The sequence below is a fragment of the Salarias fasciatus genome, chromosome 19, assembly GCF_902148845.1.
Source record: "Salarias fasciatus chromosome 19, fSalaFa1.1, whole genome shotgun sequence".
NCBI classification, from domain to species: domain Eukaryota; kingdom Metazoa; phylum Chordata; class Actinopteri; order Blenniiformes; family Blenniidae; genus Salarias; species Salarias fasciatus.
In genome coordinates this window covers 12,972,876-12,985,369 of record NC_043763.1, presented here as the reverse complement: position 1 = coordinate 12,985,369, position 12,494 = coordinate 12,972,876, and the positions used below count along the sequence as shown (strand labels likewise).

At 44.7% G+C, this 12,494-nt stretch overlaps 1 protein-coding gene across 1 annotated transcript in view; it reads right to left on the bottom strand.

Moving 5' to 3' along the window:
* Positions 1-12,494, bottom strand: part of fndc3ba (fibronectin type III domain containing 3Ba) — a 58,284-nt gene that overhangs the window by 11,947 nt on the left and 33,843 nt on the right. Inside the window, 12 exon segments of the mRNA XM_030116631.1 lie at positions 2,454-2,672; positions 4,701-4,981; positions 6,487-6,636; positions 7,577-7,645; positions 7,647-7,691; positions 7,911-8,083; positions 8,657-8,762; positions 8,929-9,047; positions 10,151-10,222; positions 10,421-10,556; positions 11,654-11,740; positions 11,994-12,168. Coding sequence (XP_029972491.1) covers positions 2,454-2,672; positions 4,701-4,981; positions 6,487-6,636; positions 7,577-7,645; positions 7,647-7,691; positions 7,911-8,083; positions 8,657-8,762; positions 8,929-9,047; positions 10,151-10,222; positions 10,421-10,556; positions 11,654-11,740; positions 11,994-12,168 — 1,632 coding nt within the window.

Here is a 12,494-nt window from a genome sequence, read left to right as displayed (position 1 = left end):
AATACACACACACACACACAACACACACGGGGTTTAATACGGTCATAGATCGTTAATGCAGCTGCTGCAAGCCAAAATGTGCCACATAATGAATCCACAGCAGAGGAAACTGGGTTAAATCAGTCAGGAATCTGGTTTTGTTGAAGCATTTAATCACAGAGCGCTGAGCAGTCCTGAAGAGTCGCGTCTGAACGGTGCCAAGCGCGTCTTCTGTGGCCAAACAGCTCCGTTCTGATTCGCCTCTCCACAACCACAGTATTCCAAAAAGCCTGCTGCTCGGCTGTTTTTCCATTAGCAAACTGGTGCTTAACACTGAAAAGGCCTTTTTAATTCACACCACTCACGCACATCAAATTCTCCATTTCATTGATTGTTGGTGCGGAACTTTGACATTTGCAAGAATTACAGATAAATAAAATGAATAATCAAACACGCTTCAAATGATCTGCTAACATGCAGATATGGAGAGGGCACTTAATGGAGTCTCTGTGAAGTGGAAGTCTGGGCGTGACTTGATTGCATGTTGACAGAAGAGAAAGAGCGGACATGTTTTGATTTTGGCATTTTCTGTTGCCAGTAGCCTCGAACGTACGTCACGCCCTGGCAGGTCGACTCATTATCCAGAGCCAGATCCGCCGCTGCTGCACAGCAGACAGACTCAGGCTGGAGAAAGTGCAGACGAACCACAATGATGAAGAAAGATCATGGTGATTAGAGATGATTGTTTGAATGCGAGATGGGTTTTGAGGAATCTTAAAAGTTTCACTGCTGATAAACTTATGTTAAAAACATTCAAGGCTTGGCGCCAACCATGTGGCAGTCGAGGAGCTGATCTGTTTCATACCGTAATTCAGTCAAGTCTTATGCTCCTCTTTTAAAACACATTTCAGTGAAAGCAGTATTGTCAATAATTTCATTTTATTGAGTCTCTCTGTTTAGTCAAAAATTAAAAAAAAGACTTATGTAATTAAATGTAAAAATGAAGGATATTTACAATTTTTATTGAGCGAATTTCTCAATCAAAATAATGTGACATTTCAGCTTCACATGATTTTTTTTTTAATAAGCTGCTTCAATCTCTGGCAGGAGCCTCAGAGTCAACACTGCTTCTCCAAATATATCAACAGCTCTTCGTTCTGAAATACCTTTCACCACTTTGAATGATCCTCTTGATTCAGAGATCTGCGTGAGTCATGAAGGCCTCCAAGGAAAAAATGTTCTGCTGCAGATGAATGCATTGCTACAGATGAAGTGAATTTATGAGAAGTGTATGGCTGTGTCAGACTTGATATAATCTTGTCCTTTAAAATGAATGAGGAAGACCATAAAAAAAAAACTTCCTCAACTTGTTTTCTGAGTTCTGCATTAAAACACTGTATTGCAGAAATAAAATAAATACATAAATGCAAATCAGTGTTTTGCTTAATATTATTGGAAGGATGCACTGAAGCCAGGGAAAGAGTGAAATGTTTAAATTGATTAGAATAAATGCCTCAATGTTTACCAAACCACCTTTTCGATTTGGTGTAAGGGAAGCAATTATGCAAAACCTACGCAATCGTAAGCAAATGGCCACGCATGCTGCGATGCTAAAGGACGACTGTTCCAGTTGGAAAAGGGTAAATAACCCTCCTGTAACTCTGAAGGTGTGTGTGCCTATGAGTGTGTGAGTGTGTGTCGGAGGTTAACTGAACACAGCCTGTCGGATCGGGCCCCATCTGCTTCCTGCTGCCCCGTGGCCCCTGGTCCAGAGGTCCAGAGGTGCCAACCTGATCCTGTCCAAGCCCCGATTCAAACGGTGATAACAGCCAACCGGAATGAGAGAGGGCTGAGCAGCAGGAGGAAGCCAGACCGCTGGACAGGTGGGCAGACTGGCAAATGGATAAAAGTGGCTATTTAGCCTGCTATTCCTGCGCCGGTGATTAAAAAAAAAAGGCTCTCTCCCCACGCCCGTTGCATATTTATCTCTCTCTCAGCGGTTAAATTCTCTGCCTTCCCTTCCTGCTCTGTGGTGATTCTGCTTCTCGCCTCTCTTCCCGTCTGGCCGTCGTGTTTAACGCGGGGCTGATTGTTCGACGCTCCATCCCAGCTGGCTCCAGACACCATGACATGACTACTCCATGGTACAGCTGGTTAATGCTGATGGACGCACAAAAGACACACACAGGCTCTGCACAAACACCCTGAGCTTCGCGTGCACGCACACGCACACACCCTCTGCTTGCCTCAAGCGCGCGAGTGCGTGTATTTGTGTGTGTGTGTGTGTGTGTCATATTGATGAGCTGTGGGTTGGGAGTCTGCAAAATTAGTGCACCGTGTGTGTGAGAGGATCTGACTGCAGCGCCACGCGTCAAGCAGGAACAGGGTCCGGCCCGGACCTGCGAGCGTCCGATTCTGTAACCGCTTCCCTTTACACTCTCGAAAGCGTCACATCCTGCACCCAAACACTCTACCTGTGGTTCTTGTCCTCCATCTGTAGTGTGTAGACCATGTCTTCGGCGAGAAGGGCGCGTGTGTGGCTGGCGTTCTCCCCCCACTTGAGCTTCAGGCTCTGAGGTCCGGCGGCCGAGCATTCCAGAGGGGGCGGGGCCGGCGGGAGGGGGCGTGTCCTCGCCACTAGTGGTGGACTCGAGGGACTGGAACCGATGGCGTTGACTGCCTGGATCAGCACACTGAAAACACCGAGGATAGAAAAGGAAACATTAATTACATTGTGGAAAAAAAGTGCATTTAATTTTCAATAATTGGATGCTACGTTATATTTAAAAAGAAATGTTTTAAAATCCACAATGTTGCAGGAGAGAACATATTTTAAGGTCAATATGGAAACGGTTCAGGGCTGCAAGCCAAAAGTACACAACAGAACATATATGCACATTATCACCTTGTATGTTCTCAGTATAGCTGCAGAAATATGTTTCTAATGGCGGCGCAATTTTCAGGAAAATAGCTGCTCTGGTGTAACTATACCACCCGGCTCCCATCAGAGAGCAATGTACTCTTCAAGACAAGACTTCAGACTGTCAAACACATTTTACAGCTCAACGTACAAAAGTGATCTGCATGAAAAAAACACCAAGTTTTATTATCCACACTTTGAACATAATAAAATAGATTTAGTGCATTTTAAATATAAATTTACTGCATTTTCCTCCTACTAAAACAAGAACACACGCACACACACAGCTATAGCTCATTAAAGAGAACAAGCGGAAATTGATTTCTGGTCTTCAGCCTCCCCTGCTGCCTCTTTTCCAGGAACCCCCCCCTCCCTTCTTCACCCTGTTTCTGTCAGTGTCTGATCAGCTGATTAGCATCCATAACCAAAGCCCTCAGCCCGAGAGCGTCCGCCACCTGACGGCTGCCGAACCTCTGTAACTGTAACCTTTAGTTATAATTAATGCGGCTCACGAAAGACCGAGGAGACGGGGGCCAAACGCATCAATCCAGCCGGGAATCAGGCACACGGAAGAACAACGATGTGAGGTTGAGACAAAAAAAAGAGAGTAAAGGAAAGTAAAATCTGATACTGTAATGTGCATTTACACATTCAGGTAGGTGAGGATTTACATATAGATGCGATCGTCGCTTCACACAGACTGTCATGGAAAAACACCGACTTATCAGGTTTCTAATTCAATCACAATGTAATGTAATTATGAAGGTGTATGCAAGCATCTACTGCTTAACACACCTGGTTTAGTCCCGAGTTAATACATGCAAACCACTGCCCCCTTTAATAATAATTACATGATTAAATCATTATTTCCAGTTTAATAATACTGTTTCTTCGTATTGCAGATTTAGGCAATTAGTTTTACATGGTGTGTGATTTGTGAGTAGCATTTATGAGAATATAATGCAAGAAAACCCGAGGCACACTAAAGAAAAAATCAGTTCAATACAAGAAACATGTATCATCATATGTGTCAACAAGACCCTCAGACAGACAGAAGACTTGTGGAAACTGCACTTAAGTACCTCTAACAAGCCAATCCATGTTTCCTCTGGTCCTTCAGAGCCATACATGTATGTTTAACACCGTTTCAAGCACACCTCCTGCTGTAAATAACAACTATAATTGCACTTACTATCAAATACACGTAGAAAAAAAAAACCCTCACACACACAAACACACACATATATACACAATGTTCTGCCGCCGTCGCTGCCATTATGCAACAGAGCACAGTGACATCGGCACAAAAACAAGCCGAGAATGAAAACAATGGTGTGTGTGTGTGTGTGTGTGTGTTCACAGCGCCTCTTCACATGTCACCCTACCTTGGAAACCCTCTTCCCGTTTTTGTGTAATCACAATTCAAAGAACTCGCTACACAATAATATGCACGCACACAAACATATAAACACACTCAGGGGAGCGCAACAACAGGGGCTGGTCTTTACTTTCGCTGCTTACTGCTGCTGCAGTGCATCGAGAACGACATTAAAGGTCATGTAAACAGCAAGGAGACTGTCCTGAAGTGCCGCTACTGTCACAACACAACAGCAGTCCCTACATATTTACACCGGAGAATTTATAATATATTGGAACAAACTGTCTAAATGTATCGCAGCTTATGATTTGTACTATCATGGTTTTGAATCATTTTTTTCAGCCCACCACCTTTTAAACAGAACCCGTGGGCGCACTGCTGTTCTTATTTTACTTCCTCAAAAGGTGAAAGCTGCCGTCGCACCTGTACTCGCTGTCTGGCTGCAGGCCGGTAACAAGGTGACTCGTCCCCGATTCGACCGTGATGGTCTGTCCGTCCACGCTGATGACGTAGGAGCTGATCTCCGCCCCGTTGCTGCTGGGCTCCTCCCACTTCAACAGCAGGCAGGTGGACGGGGAGTGGCCCGTCTCCGAGGAGGCCGGGAGGTCCAGGAGGGCGAGGGACGACACCTGGTCCGGGGTCGTCGCCGGGGTCCGAAAACTGGCCTGCTCGCTGTACGGACCGGCGCCCGCCTGATTCACCGCCTGCGGGGAGACAGAGGGAACACGGAGCGTCACGGCCGGGACCGACGGCGGCGGAACGGGAAAAACGTGAGGGCAGGAAAACGAGGCGAAAACAAGGACGAAGAGAGACAAGAACAGGGCGAAGGAAAGAACGAGAAATGAATCGGTAAGGGCGGACAGTCACACAGACAAGCGGCAGATGAATGAAAAAAAGAAAAACGGAGTACGAGGAATGAATAAATGGAAGAAGACAAGAAAATTAGAAGGAGATGAATTCAAATTAGCTTTAAAAGAACCTCAGTCTATTTCTGCACCAAGTCAAATTCATATTCACCAGTCTTGTCTATTAAAAATCTCACTGTAATAGTTCCACTGAACTCTCCATATGAAGTTAAAGAGGAGTCAAAAAGGACAAAAATACTCTTGTACTTTATGTAAGAGCTTTAAATAGATAAATGATAGACAATTTTGTGTTCAGCATATCTGTTCATAAGGGGGGAGATGTGTACTTTGTGGCAGTGAATGTGTGAACGAGGAAAACACAAACTGTTTCTGATGACTGATGGAATAACTGTGCAGAAAACTGGCATGAAAATGTAAACATCAACTCAGCACGAACAGCTGAGCGGACTGAAAATGACCAGACACCAAGTGGAGGTTAAAACTTGTAAGGGGGGAAAAAAAAAAAGAAAAAGAAAAGGATTGAGGTCTGATTTATCGTGAGCTGTCAAATTTGTTTTGGCAAAGCTTCAAACCCATAAAAAAGTTCATTTATGTTGTCATTACAGGCTGTATAAAAAGCTCCCATAAAACACGTGTTTGATAAAACATGCAGGTTATAATCAATGTTACAGCGGCGCGAGTTCACACAGATCCGGAGCCGGAGGAGTCATGCAGAGTTCAACCGAGTCTCCGGAGTGATCTAAGCCTGATGTATGGACACACAGAGGGCACAGAAACCACACACACACAAATGATGAACACACACACACATAAGAGAGGGGGTTAGGACATGAGCTTGACCTTGTGTTTGTCCTCTGAGCATAATACATGAACCCATAAAGAAGCGAACCATAAAACACGCAGTTATTGGATTCACAGCATCGGACTGTACATCAGGAGAGGAAGCGAGACGGACGGCGAGAGAGCGAGTGCTCGAAAACAAAGTAGAGGAAGGAGGATGAGAAAGAGAAAGAGTGCCTGCTTATGCAACAAGATTAGGAGTCAAGGCACAGATTCAATCAATTACCATCAACCTTTCACTGCTGCCATTCCCTTTTGTGTTTTTCGCTTCTGATGCTTCCTGCGGCTGCGGATTTTGTGTCATTTGTATGTATTTGTGTCCTAATTATGCTTAATTTAATTTCACTTTGTTTGGAATTGTGTAAATTTATCCAAGTAATCTGTGGTATAATTTTCCTTTTGTGTGTTTGTAGCATTGATATCATCTCAGTCAGATAAGTTGAGGTATGCTCTGTGGTGTGTGTGTGTGTGTGTGTGTGTGTGTGTGTGTGTGTGTGTGTTACCTGTAGCCTGCAGCAGTAATTTGTGGCGGGCGTCAGGTCAGACAGTTCGCACTGCGTAGCGGAGCCGCAGTAGATGAGCTCCATGGGCTCCTCTTCCCTCGCCCACTCCAAACGGTATTCGGAGATGTCTGTGCCCGAACCCTCAGGGCTCTGCAACCCAGGAAAACACACACGCAGCTCATGGGGGGGCAGTCCAGACTCGAAAGGAAACCACGTTAAAGCACATCTCAGGGTTTCAGCCAAATGAAAATACAACACAATGATCAGAATAGAGTCGTTTGGGATTTTCTTATTAAAAGTTGACACAAAAGATCATCTGCTTCTAATTCCCTCGGATTCCTCCTTCCTCACATCAAACACCTGCACGTCTTCTCTCAGTGCATCAATTAACTTTCAGATCCCTCCTCTGCTCTTACCCAGCAGCTACATCCTCACACCTCATGTCTCAAACGGTCTCAAACTCCTCTCTTTGGCTGAACACATAAGGTCTCACTCTTCATCCTGTCCATTCTGATCACTCTGCCACCGTCACCAAACCATTCGGCACAGCTGATCTCCCTGCCATGCTCTTCTTTCACCGATCACCCCTGACCCTCCACCCTGCCTGAGCTCTCTTCACAGACTTGAAATGCAGTCCAATATAAAGTGAGTGAACTGAGTTCCGACGCTTTAGCTGAGTCTCCTTGAACCTTTTTCCAGTTTGTGTGGAGTCAAATGCACCCAAATCATAACTATCCATTCCTGCGACGCCAAATTCCTCAGCATGAATAAACCAGCTTAAAAAGATCAATTACATAGATCGCGATTCATCCTGTAACAAAGTTTTAAGTCAGAATATAAATTGTCTTTATATTATAAAGTCACTATAAATTTAATTTAAAACTTTTGCTTTCAAGGGACTTTTTATTGTTGAAGCAGAAACACAAACTATTTACTTTTAACTGTTTTTTATGTAACTTTATAACTCCTAAATCTGACGGCCGCTGCGGATTCAGTTTCTTTAGCTGATTCAATCTTTCACTGCAACCGTCGATCCCAACGAGACGGATTTGCGAACGCAGATGCTTCATCTGGATATTGCTCGTCTCACCTCCCAGTTGAGCGATACACAGGTGTTACTGGTGAGAGTGATGAGCGGCGCCCCACACTGGGCGGGGGGGGCCGGCGGCGGTCGTCACCTCAGTCGGCTCAGAGTACCCTCCGAACTGGGGGAAAAAACACAAAGAGACTTGAAATGTGTGCATAATACCAAGTGTGGATTCAAAACAAGCTGGAATTAAAGCAAAATGAATCAAGATGTTTTATTTAACACACAGTAAACAGGTTACTGAAGCATAAAATATAAATGTTATCAATTCTATTTAATAGAATTTAGAGTGTGATTGAGTTGAGGATGTTATGCGGCTGTCCAGCGAGCGTCTCACCCCGGCCTCGTTGGCTGCCCTCAGCCGGAAGCTATACGTCGCACCGGGTAGCAAACTAACAACCGTGCACTGCAGCTCTGAGCCGTGGTACACCTCGGCGGGCTTGGCGTCTCCCTCGCTCATCTCCAGACTGAACACACACTCCTCACACACTCCCTCGGAGACGGGGGAGTCTGAGGAATCAGAGAAAGATACAGACGATCAGACGAAAATAGAATCCAAAAAAATGAACAAGAAAGTTCCTCAGAATCTCTCACATCATGAATTAAGCTTTTGTTTTAGAAAACCCGACCAGTTCGCCGGGCGCTCGTCTTATTAATAACTTCCCTCCACCAGCTGCTCGCAGCCAGTGGGGAAAACCCGCCACTATGTTATGCTTGACCTTCAATTCCAGGCCGTAATTTGTTGAGCGCGGCCTGGATGTGCGCTGATTAGGGATGTGACCAGCTGCAATAAACTGGTTAGAGGGAGAACTTAGTCAGCACAGCAGGCTGGGAGACTTTTGCCTGCCAAGAGATAACAGCGCTAATCTGCAATGATGGGCCCACATTAGGCAGAGTTAAGTCAGATATAAAGCTAACTTGGGTCTTTAATGGGCTAAATTGGGGCCAAATAGGCTGAAACACAGTTGACTTAGCTGACATTAGAGCTGGCGAGAGGACAATTTAGCGGCTTCGTCAAGAGAGAAACTCGAGCAAACTGCTGAGTGAGGACGGACAAGTGTGTGCGCGAACGTCTGCACTCACCCCACTCTAACTGCACTTCCTTGTGTTTGGCTTTACCCACAATTCTCGGCGGCTGGCAGGGTCCAGGCGGGACACTTAATGTGCGGACCGGAACACTGACAGTGCACTTCAGGGGCAGAAGAAAAAAAAAAAGACGGGAAAATGAAACAAAAGACGTACAGTAATGAATGGCTTCATTGTTAACTGGGTGAACTTTTGGCCAATTTGCTCCGATTTGTCTAAAATCCAGTAATGTTCAGTTTTGAAGTGGGGTGTGTGTGTGTGTGTCTCACCGCACTGTGTCCTCCGGTGGTGATGCTACACACACGTAGGCTGTAGAAGGTGCTGGGTGTCAGGCGCTCACACACACATTCAGTCGCTGGACCGCTGTACGCCACCTCCCACTGGCTCGCTGCAAATGACACCCAGTTAAAAAACAAAAAAAACAAAAAAAAAAAACACAAAACAACAAAAGACAAAACAAAACACAGTTACACAACATTAATTACAAAAGCATTTAATTACTTGACTCAGAACAAAATCCCACTGATCGAATGAACAACTGCGCGGTGAGTTGTTGTGATTTGATGTTGTTGCTGGACGGCAAACGCCTGTGAAACACAGTAGCTCCAGCGGTGAAGTGAGGGGAAAATATGTCCAGGGAAAATAAATTACACCATAAGTGGGACATGAAGTGATTATGTAATCCTTATGATTGGGCTGTGACGACAAGTAAAAGTGAATTCTACTCTCAAATGTCGAACAACAACAAAAGGAGGGCGTTTTACCGCCCGTGGTATAAAAACAATGGAGAAAAAAGGCAGCGAAAGTAAAAACTTGTGTATTTGTTCTCAGCTCAACTGTTCAACGCCAACTGAAGTTCTCTTTTTCTTTCATTGGGAGTGAAATTGATAAAGATCAGTGACTACAAAAGTGAAGCATTTTTTAATTAACATTTAAAGTGAAAGTAACCGCTGCTCGACCATTTTCCAGTGGCTCCTGAACTGCAGTGAGTTTAACACTCCTACATTCAAAGTTCAGGCCGATTCGTAAATAGGCACAAAAGATTAAGCAGCAAAAACTAAAGTAACTTGAAGTAACTGTCAGCTACAATAATTTCATCTGAATGATTTCTGACTCTTTAACACAGACTGCTGCCTTATTCTCATGTTATATTCAGTCAAGTCTTTAATATGTGATTTGTCCCATTTGAACCTCTCTGAGTACAGAAGGAATCAGATTTTGCTACGCCTGCTATAGGGGGTTATAATAAACGAGAGAACATTTCGTTTTCCACCGCGGAGATCAGCGACAATCCAAACACGCTGTGCAGAAAATTGATGCTAACAAATAACGAACTGCGGCTGCCGCTCCTGTTCGGAAATAGGCAGGTAAAGAGGACGAGCACAGGCAGGAGAGGGCGGAGGGTACATTTTGAGATGATGGGCTTGGAACAACCGCTCAAATTAGCCGCAAATAGACAGACGCGCTTGAAAACATATGTAACACTTTTACCGTCAGAGCATCCCTCCGAGATCTCGAGCAGATACGTTAGAGCCTCCGAGCCCCCGTTGTCCTGGGGAGGATCTGGAGGACGGGATTAGAAATTAATATTAATTAGGAATCAAGGAGGCAGAGTTAATATCAAATGTGTGGAGGAGTAGATGATATTAAAAAAGTTGCTTTATTTATTAAAAGATTAAAAAAATGAACTCATTTGGAAGCAGCAGCAAATAGTGTGTTTTCCAGTGAACATGTGCTCCAGATCCACTGGTGTCTGTTTACCCCATGTGACAGTGAATCCATAAGGCGTGGTTCCGGTGACACAGGGGGTGGATGGGGGTCCAGGCTTGTCCGGATTGGTGGTGCATACTAACACTTCGCTGGGGCTGCTCTTCCCCTCCATGTTCGACGCGATGAGCTGCAGGAGGAAGAAGTGACGGACGCAAGAGAAATGGAGGCGAAGGGATGAGAAGAGAGACGACGAAATGAGTAAAGACGGAGGACAAGGGGAGAGGAAGCACGGAGAAATCCATCGCAAAGCAACAACCGTCCAGACTAACAGGAGCCGTCAGTCTTTACTCGGCTCCCGGCTCCGCTCCCTTCATTTCTCTTCACTTCACTCCTTTACCACATACAATCAACAATCAATTAGATTTGTTCCCAGATCACACTGGACGGAAAACACGCTCAAAAAACACACAGAACTTTGCGCGTGCGGCAATCCTTTGTGTGTTTGTGGCCTCTTTCTGACTGTATGTGTTTACCGGTACGTCTCAGGCGTTACCGAAGATGACCGCGATGTAATACACATCATCACAGATTTACAAGAATCTCCTGTCGGTACATTTTGTTTCAAAGTGTCCTCGCATTATGAGCATATGAGCAATATGGACCTCAGCTTTTAGCGGAAGTGGACAGCGTTCCCTGCTTGACGAATAGCTGGTGCCTTGTATAACTGATAAAAGGAAACCGAACGGACCAGGATCCTTGAGAACATTTTTAAATTAAAAAAAAGAAAAAAGAAACAACATTGATCCAGTGAAAAGGCTGAAGGAAAAAAAAGAAGATTGGATGACTCAAGTGAGAATATATCAAGTGGGATATAATCAGAAGTGCTGCTGGTCGAACAACTTTTAAAACACAAGTCGGCTCAACCCTTGATGGAGCACTAAAATACCCCACTGGACTGTCACTCGGGTTGATTTTAAGACTTTTTCCACTTTTAAGACTTAAATCAGGCTAGTTAGATAGAATTTATGCCTAATTCCACCAACAGACTCCAGTCCAACCATATAATGTGGAATTTACCATGAGAGAGCCTGAATACAAACACACATGCATTTAAAATAAGCTTTGAATTGTACTGAACAGGAAGAGTTATGAAAAACTCAACTCAATATGGGGTTATTGTTCTGTTTAGTGCGAAGAAAGTCAACGCATCTATGAATAATAAATAGAATATCAATGAAAACTGAATTTTAGAGACAGATAGAATCTCCTCCAGTCATCACTTACCCTGAATTTATACTGTGTGCTCCTCTTCAGGCCTTGTACAGTACAGGTCAAGTTTTCTCCAGTGTACTTTGGATGAAAGTCTGTTCCCTGTGAGATAAATACACTGTCAGCCGTCTGTGTGTGTGAGTGTGTGTGTGTGTCAGAATTATCTTTACTGCTGCACGGAATATTAAATATTTTCAAACAACTTTTTCTTTATTAAGTTGTCGTCTGCTCCGGCATTCAAGTCAGCCGCAGAGCGCGAGACACCGATACACACAGCCTCATATCCCTCATTTAAAATTCTAGAGCAAAAGGTGATTGCTAATGTGAAGGAACAGGAAATAAAACGCAAACTCACGGTGTTGTCTTCCTGGATCTCGAGCGTGTATTTGAGCTGCTCCTCGCTGGGGCTGCCCTCGGGACGCCCCCACTCCAGGGTCACCCAGGACACCCCGGCCCTGACCAGCCGCGGCGCCAGGGGCAGAGCGGGCAGCGTGCCCATGGTGTAGAACACCACCTCCGGACTGAAGCCGCTGCATGACACACAATTTCCATTTCAATCACATTTTGTGTTTTGTTTTTTTTTTTTTTTTTCATTTATGAACGCCGAGGCAAATGATTGACTTGTGCGAGCGAGACGGGATGCTGTGTGCCAGGAATCGCAAACCGAGCCGAAACAGACGGAGAAGTTTTTCTAAAGGTAAAAGAAGCGACGGGGAAAAGGACACTGATTCTAAGGATTTGCAGGGGTTCCTGAGGTTCAGAAATCTGACAAAAAAAGAGAACCTGAGGGTATTCTGAGAGCTACAGAACAGGATTTCTCTTATCCTGGAGAGAATATCTCCAAGCTGTCCAATTA